Source organism: Balaenoptera physalus (genome assembly GCF_965194825.1).
Source record: "Balaenoptera physalus genome assembly, chromosome: 16".
Lineage (NCBI taxonomy): Eukaryota > Metazoa > Chordata > Mammalia > Artiodactyla > Balaenopteridae > Balaenoptera > Balaenoptera physalus.
The window spans coordinates 73,252,521-73,267,109 of record NC_138898.1 but is presented as its reverse complement, the minus strand read 5'-3'; the positions used below and the strand labels follow the sequence as shown (position 1 = coordinate 73,267,109).

At 42.2% G+C, this 14,589-nt stretch overlaps 1 protein-coding gene and 1 long non-coding RNA gene across 3 annotated transcripts in view; one reads left to right on the top strand and one right to left on the bottom strand.

Annotated features, from left to right (window-relative positions):
- Positions 1-14,589, top strand: part of LOC309645687 — a 702,435-nt gene that overhangs the window by 367,924 nt on the left and 319,922 nt on the right. The window lies entirely within an intron of this gene.
- Positions 1-14,589, bottom strand: part of SLC5A11 (solute carrier family 5 member 11) — a 55,400-nt gene that overhangs the window by 35,185 nt on the left and 5,626 nt on the right. Inside the window, exons 2-3 of one of the 2 annotated variants that reach the window (XM_082431042.1) lie at positions 8,059-8,217; positions 4,015-4,086 (exon numbers count right to left, since the gene is read on the bottom strand). In XM_082431042.1, the coding sequence (XP_082287168.1) occupies positions 4,015-4,086; positions 8,059-8,193 (207 nt within the window). In that variant the 5' untranslated portion in view covers positions 8,194-8,217. Of the gene's footprint in view, positions 1-4,014; positions 5,226-8,058; positions 8,218-14,589 lie in introns of those variants that run through there. The other variant, XM_082431043.1, reaches the window with a different exon arrangement.

Sequence of the window (14,589 nt, the reverse complement as noted above, 5' to 3'; positions counted from 1 at the left end):
CAGGAAGTATAAGTCCTCCAACTTTTTTCTTCCTTTTCAGAATTGTTTTGGCTATTCTGGGTCCCTTGTATTTCCATCTGAATTTTAGGATTGGCTTGTCAATTTCTGCAAAAAAAGAGGGGGGGATGCAGCTGGAATTTTGATAGGAATGGTGTTGAGTCTGTAGTTCAGTTTAGGGAGTATTACTATTTATGTTAAATAGATACTATCTAGTGTGCCATTTTAATTCCCTTATTGCTAGCTCAGGCAGCTACAATGCCAAACAATTGCCACTGATTTTTTTTAAACTAATGCCTCTGGGTAAAGGGCTGCTCACACTGGATGATCACTGAGTCAGATCAAATAAAGACAAGTTGTGCAAGGGAAGCTTTCCAGGGAACTGCAAGATGGGTAAAATACTGACAATAATATGAGAATGGGACTTTGAAAGAGATCCAATCCTGTTCTAACCAGTGGCCTTCAAGACTACTGCAGAGCTGAAGAGACCAGAATGAGAATAGAGCCAGGTAAAACACCACAAAACTTCCTGTTCTTATTGAGATTCAGCTGTTTTTCTTGAATTAAATCTCCCTGGATGGTTACTAGCATTAGGTCAATTTCCAGAGTTCTGAAAAAGTTGATTTTGACCATTTTGCCACTGTTCTCATTGCTTTTATGCAGGAGGAGATTTCAAAAATCTTTATTCTGCCATTCCCAATGACACCACTCTGCGTGCTCCTCTGGTTTTCCACTCTTCCCATAAAGAATCTGCGCTGGCCTGTGGCTTATTTTGATCAATATAATGTGGTGAAAGTGACACTGTGTGACTTCCAGGCCAACACACAACAGCCCGGCAGCTTTCATTTTTGCCCTTGGAATCAGATGCCTTGTAAAAAACCTTGGGCTGGGCCATTCAATGATGAGAGGCATACAGAGAGAGTGAAGTCCTAGCCTTCTAGCCAGTCTAGCTCCTACCAGAGCCCCAGATCTGTGATGAGGCCATCTTGGACTTCCAACCCTTCCCAGCCACCAGCTAAACGCAGCTCCATGAGTGACTCTAAAACAGCAGGGGACGAATCACCCACTCAAACCATGCAATCATTAGAAATAATACACTGTAGCTGTTTTAAGCCACTAAATTTGTAGGTGGTTTTTTAGGCAACAACAGCTAACTAATGTACTTGTTCCAAAGCCTATTCTCTCTCTCTCTCTCTCTCTCTCTCTTTTTTTTTTTTTTACTTAGTCATTACAGAGAAAATGGATTTATTAATCAGGGGCAGACCTGGATTAACAAAACTCCTAAGATTTACACATAAAAGCAGAAAGCTAATTGATTTCCAGTGAGACTTACAACTGGGTATGCAGCCGGATATTCAAATTGTCTAGCCTCTCCAGCCTCTCCATGTAGATAAGCTACGTGAGAAGCCAAACTATAATCAGAAGGTTGCTTTGTGGACTAGAGCAGTTCATAATGTGATTCAAATGTTTAGTGCTATCAGACTCTGTTTACCAGCGATAGACATCTGCTACTTGAAATGAAATGATGGGATCTGCACAAAGGCACCTGCCCCCTGGACAGTGTTTAGGTGGGCCAAGGCTGTGAGACACCACATAAACCTCTAGAACCAATTCCTATAAGAACTAGTATTGATTTTCTATAGATGTTAACATTTTATCAAGCCAAAGCCCATACTCTTAACCACATCTCCTTCACATTGACATCATTCGCCTTCGGTGAAGAAAGCAAAAAAAGCTCCAAAATTTCCCTTTGCTTCTTGACCTGGGGAAGGGTCATCCAAGGAATAAGAGCAGAGAAATGGTCCCAGAAGTGACATGCAAAAGCAGGCATACTTAGGTGGGCTGCTGTATTCCTACTGAATTTTAGGAACTCAGCATCACTCATCATAGAGACCACTAGACCAGGATTTCTTAAAACTGTCACTGAATATTTCCTTTGTAGCCTTCTCTAAGTTCACTGCACCTGCACTGCTATTTACTTAATATTTTACCTTATATTGACTTCTTCTTTAACTCATATATATGAATCACATATTATTTAATCAATGTATTATATATTAATACAATATATTTGTAATATAATAGTATATGCATATATGTATATATATATGTACGTATGTATCCACAGCCTTAAGTAGAAAATCAGTGTCACTCGCTCTACATAGAAGAGAACCATACAAATAAAATGAAATTGAAAATAAAATTATTAAATTCTAGCTAGGTTCTCTGGACTACCAAATTCACTTAGCCTGAGGCTTGCATTCTCTTTTATTTTTATTTTATTTAATTTATTTATTTTTGGCTGCGTTGGGTCTTCGTTGCTGCACGCAGGCTTTCTCTAGTTGCGGCGAGCGGGGGCTACTCTTTGTTGCAGTGAGTGGGCTTCTCATTGAGGTGGCTTCTCTCATTGTGGAGCATGGGCTCTAGGCGCGTGGGCTTCAGTAGTTGCGGTACGTGGGCTCAGTAGTTGTGGCTCACGGACTTAGTTGCTCCGCGGCATGTGGGATCTTCCCGGACCAGGGATCGAACCCGTGTCCCCTGCATTGGCAGGTGGATTCTCAACCACTGTGCCACTGGGGAAGCTCCTGCATTTTCTTTTAAACACAGAGATTAGCCAGTGCTGGAAGGTTGGTAAAACCATATTAGTACCAAACTTTGACTTTTTCTTTTATGTAACCAGGAGGATTGACAGAGAATAGGAAAGGGAATAATGTTCTTACTAAGTAATTTGATGTTATTTAATGCTGTGTCTGTGCACAACTGAAAAATCATGGGGCACATGTTACTTATATTTTGGGAAACACTGCACTAGATTACAAGCTCCCTGAGGGTGAAGACGAGCTCACTAATGTCTCCTGTGTTTGGCACACTGCTGGACATATTCCTCAGGGAATTTTTTAAATGAATTCATTGAATATATAATCCAGAGCTCATTTTTGGTATCTTTTGAGGACACTGTGGTCATTGTCTTTAGACATCTCATGGACCAGAATCTTATATACCTGTTATCTCTGTATCTTACATCCTACATCTTTTGGACTCCCTGCAAATGGGAGATGTCTTCTCTCTTTTTAGTTCAAAGATTTAACACTTATATTAGGAGATCATGAATAAAATTATTATTCCTGATCCCCTACTCAGGGCCCAGGAAGCAGAGGTCTGTGTGCATGTGTATGTGGTGTGTGCACATGTGTGTGCATGTGTGTATTTAGTAATGCCTTTAGCTACCCTTGAAAAGAAAATACTAATTGGGCTGTTGTGTTTGTTATTTATGTTCTCAACGCCCATTCCACCTTGTCCCAGTCATGCTCTCCAGTTTTCCTTCAGGGTCTAGCCCCTCTCATTTCTCATCACATATGCCTCAGAGCAGGCGCCATGCTCCACAGCTTAGGCACTGAGTGTGTGACCCAGGCTTGAGCCAGTTGGCACATCATGAGCCAGTTAGCACATCAAACTACCTTGGTCACAGTGATTGGCACAGAGATGGGCAAGGGACACAATCAAAGATGGGATATTTTCCAGGGATACTGCCATGGAGGCAGGTGCTCTTCCCTTGCTAGGCTGGAACTTGAGAGGATGAAAGGTCTGGAGCAGTGGCCGCCATCTTGTTGACATGAAGTTGAGCCTGTTTGGGAATAGCACCCATCCAGAAGAAGAGAAGCAGATAGAAATAGATAGATGATAGATAAATAATGGATAGATAAATGATAGATAGATAGATCGATGATAGGTAGATAGATAGGATAAGCAGAGGGAGAAACCAGGTCCTAGTTATCACCTGGGCCCCTATACTGTGCCATACCTGAAACCAGACCAACCCTAAGTTTTTCCCTTAGGTGAGCTGATGAATTCTTTTTGTTCAAACAAATTTGAGTTGGAGCTAAGCCTTCTCTAGTCTAGACTGTGACTTCCAGACAACATGGAACCAGAGAGTCCTGAGCGAGCAAAGGTTAGACAGAATATCAGCACTTGAAGAGTCCTTGAGAAGTAATTTTAATTGAACCAAAGACTACTTACTGGCCACCACACCATGTCCCCTCCAGCTAGAAAATAGCCTTTCACAGTGTCTCTTTTGGTCTTCACTGTGGACTGAAACAAAGAAGAGGGGTGGGTGAGGGAAATGTTAGCAATCAGACACCTCCCAAAATGGTCTAGGCCACAGATTATAACCCGGGAGTCCAGCAGGCCAGACTCAGACATCAAATTTATTTTGGGTTTTTTTTGTTTATTTGTTTTTGGGTTTTTGTTTGTTTTTGGTTTTTTTGCAGGGGTCCCTGAGCGATACTTCCCATGGACATTGTTTTCCTGAAATATCTTACTTCACTTTTTTTTTTTTTTTTTTGCCACGTGGTTTGTGGGATCTTAGTTCACCAACCAGGGATCGAACCCGGGCCCTCAGCAGTGAAAGCACAGAGTCCTAATCGCTGGACCGCCAGGGAAGTCCCTCAACTATAATTAAAAAAAAGATAGAGGGACTCCCCTGGCAGTCCAGAGGTTAAGACTCCATGATTCCACTGCAGGGGGCACGGGTTCGATCCCAGGTGAGGGAACTAAGATCTCACATGCCCCGTGGCTCGGCCAAAAAATAAAAATTAGAAATTTTTTAAAAAGTACAAAACTCTGAGGTCCTTTAAAAAAAAATGACTTCCCTGGTTGTCCAGTGAGTAAGACTGCGCTCCCAGTGCAGGGGGCCAGGGTTCAATTCCTGGTTGGGGAACTAGATCCCACATGCATTCCGTAACTAAAAGATCCCACATGCTGCAATGAAGACCCCGCGGCCAAATTAAATATAAATAAATAAATAATTTTTAAAAAAAATAAAGTATAGTTGATGTGTGATATTACATAATTTACAGCTATACAATATGGTGATTCAAAATTTTTAAAGGTTATACTCCATTTATAGTTGTTATAAAATATTGGCTATATTCCTTGTATTGTACAATATATTCTTTTTTTAAATAATTAATTAATTAATTAATTTTTTTGGCTGCATTGGGTCTTTGTTGCTGCGCGCGGGCTTTTCCCTAGCTGCAGCGAGCAGGGGCTATTCTTCGTTGTGGTGCGCGGGCTTCTCATTGCAGTGGCTTCTCTTGTTGCAGAGCACGGGCTCTAGGCGTGTGGGCTTCAGTAGTTGTGGCACGCGGGCTTCAGTAGTTGTGGCGCACAGGCTTAGTTGCTCCGTGGCATGTGGGATCTTCCCGGAGCAGGGATCGAACCCATGTCCCCTGCATTGACAGGCAGATTCTTAACCACTGCGCCACCAGGGAAGCCCTGTACAATATATTCTTGTAGCTTGTTTTATGCATAATAGTTTGTACCTCTTAATACCCTACCCCTGTATTGCTCCCCACCCCCTTCCCTCTCCCCACTGGTAACCACTAGTTTGTTCTCTATATCTGTGATTCTACTTCTTTTTTGTTATATTCACTAGTTTGTTTATTTTTTAGATCAAATATATTTTGTTTGACCCATGGTTTTTAAGAAGATTTTCATCTGAATGCCCTTAGAGGAGACATAAACTCTTGAGGTCAACACAGCCCCTACCACTCCCTCCCTCACAGATGTATAAGAACCCACTAGATCCCCCTAGGCATTTGAGTTTTAGACTCATGGCTTGTATAGACAAGCCACAATGAGCTATAGATAGCTCACAATGGATATCATTTATTGAGTATCAGTACTACGTGATGGACACTATACTAGGCATTTTGAAGCATCATCTCATTTTTAATCCTCACCAACTCCTATGAGGCTGATGTCATCAGGCCAGTTTAACAGATGAAGAAACTGAGGCTTGGAAGTAAAGTCACATATCTAGTGCCACATTTCTACAGAGCAGGAGGCTGGGAACTCAAACCCAGGTCAGCCTGATTTCAGAGCTCTTCAGGAGTGAGCTTCCTGGCATTAAAGATACTTTAACAGAGACATTTTAACCACTAAGTAGCTATTTGTGATCTTGGATAAGTTGTTTAAAACTTCTCCCAGCCTCTGGGTGCAGGTGTTGGTGAGAGGAGTCTTACTGGATGGGAGATGACATGAAATGATACCTTTTCATCCCTGCAAATGATCTTACTATAGAAGACAGACACTACGGCTCATTCCTGCTGAACCCTGACGCAGGAAGTATTTTCCAAGAGTAAAGAACTCCTTGTGCTAAAAGGGATCATCTAAATCCATGGCTTCAAAAACCAGTAATACATCAGAGTCTCCCAATTCTCTTGTGAAAATATAGATTCCCAGGACCTCTAACCCTCACCCTAACTCTACCCCTACACCTAATCCTGATCTCAAACCTGTCTGACTCAAAAGCCCTGACTGTTGGGAATTCCCTGGTGGTCCAGTGGTTAGGACTCAGCACTTTCACTGCCGGGGCCCCAGGTTCGATCCCTGGTCAGGGAACTAAGATCCCACAAGCCATGCAGCACGACAATAAATAAATAAATGCCCTGACCCTTAACAACATCTCACCCATCTCAGTATCAGATCCATGGTCTTTGGGATGTCCAGCACTTTTATCCCCTGATTGATCTGGAGGAGGGAAAGCTAAGGGGTAAGAGTAGAGAAATGATCTACGAATAGTCAAACTGAAGTGGGGACACCTCAGTAGGCTACAGTTTTCAAGTCATTTGACCTGAAAATCAGATAGCAGCACCTCCTCTGCACTATCCTTTATCCCAAAGTTACTATCTCTTTAATATGTAAAGCGTTCCTAGAAATTGATAAGAATAAGAGCAAGAACTTAATGAAAATGGAAAAAAAATATGAAACCATACTTCACATAAAGGAAGCAAGTAGTTCTTAAACATATGTAAGGATGTTTATTTTAGCCTCACTCATTATAAGATAGTACATTTAGATATTGTGTTTCCCTGTCAGTTTGGCAAAAATGAAAAAGTTTGACAATACAGTGTTGCTGTGGATGTGATAATGTGACTTTCATACATTTAATGATTTTGTGCAGATTGGCACTACACCTAAGGAGGGCAGTTGGACACAAGCTATCATAATTACAAATACATATAACCTTTAACCTGACGATTCCACTACAGGGAATTTATCCTACATTATAGTTGTATACATCCAAAATAATGTGTCCAAGACTTGTTTATTACAGCATAAATTTTAGTGTTAAGAGATGGGGAACAATCCAAATGACCCTCAGCAAGAAACAGGTTAAATAAATTGCAGTATGATCTTCTATGGAATACTGGGCAACTTTTTTTTTTTTTAACAGCTTTATTGGAGTATAATTGCTTTACAATGGTGTGTTAGTACTGGGCAACTTTTAAGAAGATGCAGAAGCTTCCATATACTGATATGAAAATATATCCAGGAGACATTGATCAGTGAAACATATCAAAGTAATAAACAGTATGTATAATAAGCTACCTTCTATTTAAGAATGAGGGAAATATACACATTAAAATTTGCTTGGATTTACCTAAAGAAACTCTGGAAGAATACACTAATGAACTAAAAAGTTAATAACAGTGGTTGCCTGTGGAGGGAAGAGTAGTAGTAAGACTTTTCACTCTGTGTCATTTTAAGTTGTTTTTATTTCATTGTCTTTAAAAAGAAAAACTACTTTTTAAATAATTTTTTTTGAAAGAGCATGGGCTTCAAAGTGAAGGAGATATGGATTCTAACCCCAGCTCTCCTAACTTACTAACAGAAAAAGGAACTTAAATTCTTTGAGCCTCAGTTCTCTTATCTATAAAATGGGGTATAGCAATAGTACCTTCTTCATAGCGACCTGTGCAAATTACATGAGATAACATGAGTGAAAGTGCCTAACACGGTACTTGACACACAGTTGATACTCAATGCATTCTTTAAATATTAAAGTTCTGATTAGGAAATTCCCTGGCGGTCCAGTGGTTAGGACTCTGCGCTTCCACTAAAGGAGGCACGGGTTCGATCCCTGGTCGGAGAACTAAGAACCCGCATGCCATGTGGCACGGCCAGAAATAAAAATAATAAAAGTTCTGATTACTGTATGACCTTGAGCTAGTCTCTCACCCCGCCCCAGCCACTTTCCCTCCCCCTGACCTGGCTTACCCATAGTCCAACGGCCAGGACAAAGAGGAAGTACAGAACCAGCACTGCGATGTCAGCTGGTTCCAGTGTCCTCTGGGGAAATGCCTCCAGGGGATCTGACCGCGTGGGCTGAGGACCGCTGGGGCTGCTCTCCATGGTCCTGAATGAACTCTCTCACCCCTGTGGAAGAGCAAATGTGTGTCAGATGCCAGGACCCGGGGCCACTCTTCTCACCCTCTCCGTGACTGCCTCCTTGCGACATCCGAGCAAGAGCACACACGTGGAGGAGACAACCTCGGGAAGGCAGATGTATCCACCCACTTACTCACTCAGCAAACATTTACAAGGAAGTCACGTCAAATCTACAGTTAATGTTTACCAATCCAACCACTCACTTGGCAAAATACAAAGAAGAATACACAATTTAAGTAGTACAGGTGTTTCACCACCCTCTTCCACATATCCGGGAGTGAGAGAAAAACAAGACACCTGCGTCAGTCTCTGTTCCCCAGGTACCTCACTGCTGGGTGAAAGTCAAGCCAGCAATTTTGTCAGAGGCTCAGCCAGTCAATACAATCTTGTTTCACTGCTGGATATGCCCATGAAAATGCATATATTTAATAAACACTTATATAGTACTTACTACATGCCAGGCATCATCCTAAGTGTTTATAAACCTGCGAAATGGGCACTGTTGTTATCATACCATCTTACAGCTGGCAAAATTGAGGCACAGAGAAGTTAACTAACTTGCCTAAGGTAACACAGTTCAAGTGGTAGAGCTGGGATTTGAAGGCTAATAATCTTGCTCCAGAATCCATGTTTTGAACCAGTATCTTAAGGTATTTCTCAGTATATTGCACTTCCTTGGGCAATTTAAGGGATTCCTGTGGTGGGTAGAATCGTGTCCCCCTCAAAGATGTTTACATCCTAATCCCCAGAGCCTGTGAATGTGTTACGTTATATGACAAAGGACAATTACATTTGCAGATGTAATTAAGGTTGCTAGTCAGTATCCCTTTAAATAGGGAGTTTATTTAAGTAGGACTAATGCAATCATTAGGGTCCCTAAAAGTGGAAGAGGAGATTAGACGAGAGAACCAGAGAGATGAGAGTGTGAGAAGGATTTGGCCTAGTTGCTGGCTTTGATAATGGAGTAATGGGGCCATGAGCCAAGGAATGCAGGTGACTTCTAGAAGCTAGAAAAAGCAAATTAATGGATTCTCCCCTAGAGCATCCAGAAGGAAGTCAGCCCTACTCTCACCTTGACTTTAGCACAGTAAGACCCATTGAGAACTTCTGACTCCCAGAACTGTAAGATAATGAACTTGTGTTGTTTTAAGCCACTAAGTTTGTGGTAATTTGTTACAGCAGCAATTGGAAGCTAATACAATTCTCAAGGGTAATTTTTTCACTATAAGCGATCTGGGCTTTGACTTATTCCTGTGTTAAGATGGCTCCAGTCTGGAGGTGTCAGCCTCTAGGGGTTCAGGAACGAAAAACTCAGTCCTGCCCTCTATGATGTGCACCCCAATAATGGGGTAAACCCACTCAGATAATAACACAACGTGATGTTTCATACAGTGGAGGTACATAGAGGTAGAGGTATTAAGGATTCAAGCTTAGGAGTCATCAAGCTGGCTCCACCATTTACCAATCCTGAGAACTTGGACAAATTCCCTAACTTCTCTAAACCTTAGCATTCCCATCTGCAAAATGGGGCAATAAGAGTTTACATTTCATAGACTGCTGTGAGCTAGCACCTGTGAAGTGTTAAGAACAGTGCCATGCACTGCTGTGCTCAGTAAATTGTAGCTGCTATTATTACTATTACTAATTTTCTACAATGTGCAATGAGGTAAGGACCACCTAATTTTACATGGAGAAATCCAGATGGTAGCATATGAGCTGGGTTTTGAAGAATGAGTGGGTGGTCCTACACAGCATAAACAGGTATGAGAGAGCGTTCCAGGCTAAGACAACAGTACCTACAGACATTGAGGTGTGAAAAAACATGTCATGCTTAAGGAAACATCAGATTCTTGCCTGAGTATTAAGTAAGATTGGAAGGAGGGAGATGGGCTGTGAGGCTCGTATAATGCTATGAAGACATTATACCAGCCCTTTGATGTCAATCAAAGGATTCTGTAAGGTCAGTAATTTTCAAAGATAACATCAGTTGTCATCATCTTCAGATATCATCCCCTGTTTTTATGTTTTTCATTTTAATTTTGTTTTAATTGAGCATTTTAAAATTTATTTAATTAATTTATTTTTGGCTGCGTTGGGTCTTCGTTGTTGCGTGCGGGCTTTCTCTAGTTGTGGCGAGTGGGGGCTATTCTTCGTTGCGGTGCGCGGGCTTCTCATTGCGGTGGCTTCTCTTGTTGCGGAACACGGGTTCTAGGTGAGTGGACTTCAGTAGCTGTAGCACACGGGCTCAGTAGTTGTGGCTCACGGGCTCTAGAGCGCAGGCTCAGTAATCGTGGCTCATGGGCTTAGTTGCTCTGTGGCATGTGGGATCTTCCCGGACCAGGGCTCAAACCTGTGTCCCCTGCATTGGCAGGTGGATTCTTAACCACTGCGCCACCAGGGAAACCCCATCCTCTGTTTTTATAACAAATATTTTGTAATATTCCTTTTACTGAAAACTGAAATGAAATTCATAGTGTTACCTACCTACACACATAATTTTTAAAAAATCAATACAATGCTCTAACTCTATTATAAAAGAGAAATAAAAGCAATTTATGATTAAAATGATGGATAATCCAAAATGTAACTGCTCCATCTGACTCCCCTGCAAGACTCAAAGGGACAGTCAGATCATTTTACCTATTATACTGAATAAATTTTTAATTTAAGAGAAATAAGAAAATAGGAATCCATTCTATTCCAGAAGCGCAGAATAGAGCCTGAATTTACAGAGGAACACCAGAATGTTTAAATTTGTGAAAAACGCTTTGTGATTTTAAATGTTATGAAGAAGTCCAAACAACTCCCACGATATGCCATGCTTTTAACTTAAGATAGAGCCCTCTGAGAAATATCAGAGACAGCTTGGTGAAAATAAAAAGCAGGTATATTTTTTTAAAACCATTTTTTAAATGAAGTAAAGTTAATTTACAATGTTGTGCTAGTTTCAGGTGTATAGCAAAGTGATAAATATTCTTTTTCAAATTCTTTTCCATTATAGGTTATTATAAGATATTGAATATAGCTCCCTGTGCTATTTTTTTAATGTAAAAAAAACCAACAGCCAACACTTTGTGTTTTGTGCAAACTGTTTCTACTCTCGGATAATTGTAAGCATGTTTTTCGTCTGCATGAAGGTCAGGTAGGACATCTGAAAGTCCTGGTTGCTTGGGGAAGTTCTGTGGATTTCAAGATGTCTAGCACCTCTGGTCTCCACCCAGCCATGGTACCCCAAGTCGTTGTGACAACCAAAAATATCCTATAAATTTTCAAAACATCTCCCGGTAGGCAGCAATGCCTCTGTGGCACCCCTCTGCTCTAGGTTAAGAAATGCTACTGAAGAATTTTGAACAAGGCGGTGGAGGTGGTGCAGGGCAGGAGAGGCTTGACTGGAAGCAAAAAAGGTGGGTGGGAAGGGTATTTTGAAATGACCCAGACTTGAGAGGAAGTATATGGAGGGTGAGAGAAAGTGCATTAGAGAAATAATTTGGGTTAGAATAGGTAGGACCTGGAGATTAATTAACAGGGTAAACGAGAGAGGGGGAGAACTGGGGATAGTTTCCTGCTTCTAATCAGAGCTGCTCAAAGACAGAATGGCCTGGTCACCTGGGCGGGATGTTCCTTGTTCTTAAAGCGGAGTTCTTCATCTGCAATACTATTGGCATTTTGGCTCACTTAATTCTTCGTTATAGAGAGCTGTCTTGTGCATTGTAGGATGTTTAACGGCATCCCTGGTAGCTACCCACTAGATGCCAGTAGCACCCTTCCCACAGTTGTGAGAGCCACAAGTGTCCCCTGGGTTGAGAACCACTGCTTTTGGGCCCTAGAAGATTGGACAGTCACTTAGAGAAGATGCCTCAGGGGGGCGCTCAATAACTTTTAACGTCCCTTCCCACGCCGAGTACAGTATACTGGGGCCAAGCCTTGCTCTTCTGTTGAGAGGATGCTCACAGCTTCTCAGACCTGTGAGAAGACTCAAGCAATCAGTGATCCATAGCTCTCATCCAAAGATGAAAGGACAAGAGAAGGCGGGAAGGAGGGAATATAGACTTGCCAGTATCAGGCAAACCCAACTCACTTACCCCGCTCGAATGCAGGAGTGCGTAGTGGAAGCCCCAATTCTACCTCAGATCACCCCTCAGCCTTCCCTGCCTCAGTCATGCCTAGGTTTTATGATCGTTGTCATCTGTCCAATGGGATGCTAATAACCTAAATGAACCAGAGAACTTGCAGGGAGAAAGTGGGAAGGGAAGACTGGTGCTGGAGACCCTCCCTAGGGTGGAAGTAGAGGTTCATAAATGAGGGTCTAACCAGGAGGCTGATTCTGGAGGCTTGGGGAGGACAGGGTAGATGGTCCTTAAGGCTGACTCAGGGGTGAAGTGCCTGTTAGGTAGGTAGTGTCCTTATTGCTACTCCACAGGCAAGGAAGTGATGTCACATGACTTGAGTGCCCAAGGCAGGACTCAAATCCAGATCTGTCTGATTTCAGAGCCTGCATTTTTTTTCTTTCTTTCTTTTTTTTTTGCCATGATTTTAAAAAAATTATTAAAGTATAGTTGATTTACAATATTGTGTTAGTTTCTGGTATACAGCAAAGTGATTCATATGAGTATATATATTCATATATATATATATATATATATATATATATATATATATATATATATATATCCTTTTTCAGATTCTTTTCCATTAGAGGTCATTACAAGATATTGAATATACTTCCCTGTGCTATACAGTAGGTCATTGTTGTTTATCTATTTTATATATAGTAGTGTGTATCTGTTAATCCCAAACTCCTAATTTATCTCTTCTCTTTCCCCTTTGGTAACCATATGTTTGTTTTCTATGTCTGTGAGTCTATTTCTGTTTTGTATATAAGTTCATTTGTATCATTTTTTTAGATACCACATATAAGTGATGTCATATGATGTTTGTCTTTCTCTGACTTACTTCACTTAGTATGATAATCTCTAGGTCCATCCATGTTGCTGCAAATGGCATTATTTCATTCTTTTTTATGGCTGAGTAGTATTCCATTGTATATATATATATATATATATATATATATATATATATACCACTTCCTTATCCATTCCTCTGTTGATGGACAACTAGGTTGCTTCCATGTCTTGGCTATTGTAAATAGTGCTGCGATGAACACTGAGGTGCATGTATCTTTTCGAATCAGAGTTTTCTCTGAATATATGCCCAGGAGTGGGATTGCTGGATCACATGCTAACTCCATTTTTAGTTTTTTGGGGACCCTCCATACTGTTCTCCATAGTGGCTGCACCAGTTTACATTCCCACCAACAGTGTAGGAGGGTTCAGAGCCTGCATTTTCTTTTTTTTTTTTTTTTTTTTTTTTTTTTTTAAATTTGTTTATTTATGTATTTATTGGCTGCCTTGGGTCTTCGTTGCTGCACACAGGCTTTCTCTAGTTGAGGTGAGCAGGGGCTACTCTTCGTTGCTGTGCGCAGGCTTCTCATTGCGGTGGCTTCTCTTGTTGCAGAGCGTGGGCTCTAGGTACGCGTGCTTCAGTAGTTGCGGCACGCAGGCTCAGTAGTTGTGGCACACGGGCTTAGTTGCTCCGCGGCATGTGGGATCTTCCCGGACCAGGGCTTGAACCCGTGTCCCCTGCATTGGCAGGCGGATTCTTAACCGCTGCACCACGAGGGAAGTCCCCAGAGCCTGCATTTTCAAACAGTTCAACTGCTCTGAAGTATTTTGAAGTACTCTGCTGCTTCCAAAACAGGGGGCTTGGGGAAGATGAGCACTAGGTAGTGGAGGAAGCAGCTTAAGGTGGAGATTGATGCTGAACTGGGGAGTGGGGCAGCTTGTTCCAGAACCCCACAGGTCCGAAAGGGAGGAAGGGGAGGAAGGAAGGAAGAGGGGCAGCAGAAAGACTGGTGAGCCAGCCCTCCCCCGTGTCCAGCCCAGCTCCCAGCCGCCCCTTCCAGGCCTCTGCCTGCCAGGCACCGAGAGGGGCGGGAGCAGATAAACAAGTCATTCATCACCAGCTCCGGGCAGGCTGGCACCAACTCCAGGCTCTTCCTGAGTCCCAGGGAGGGGGGTGGGCCCTGCCGGCACCCAGGAGGGACTGACTGTGTCTTCAGGGTGGGAATAGGAGCTCAGACAAGGGACCAGAGAAGCTGTGGAAGCCAAGTGCTGCGGCCTCGGCCACGTGCTCCCAGGCGGAGCCCTCCACGTGCCCTTGTTCAGTAAAGTCACGCTGCCACCGGGACAGGGATCATCTCTAAAGCTTCGTGAGCACTATTTATTGAAGTGCCAGGCCTGGCGCTCGCTTTACATTGGTCCTCTTATCTCATCCTCGTCAGCCCAGTGAGACAAACACATT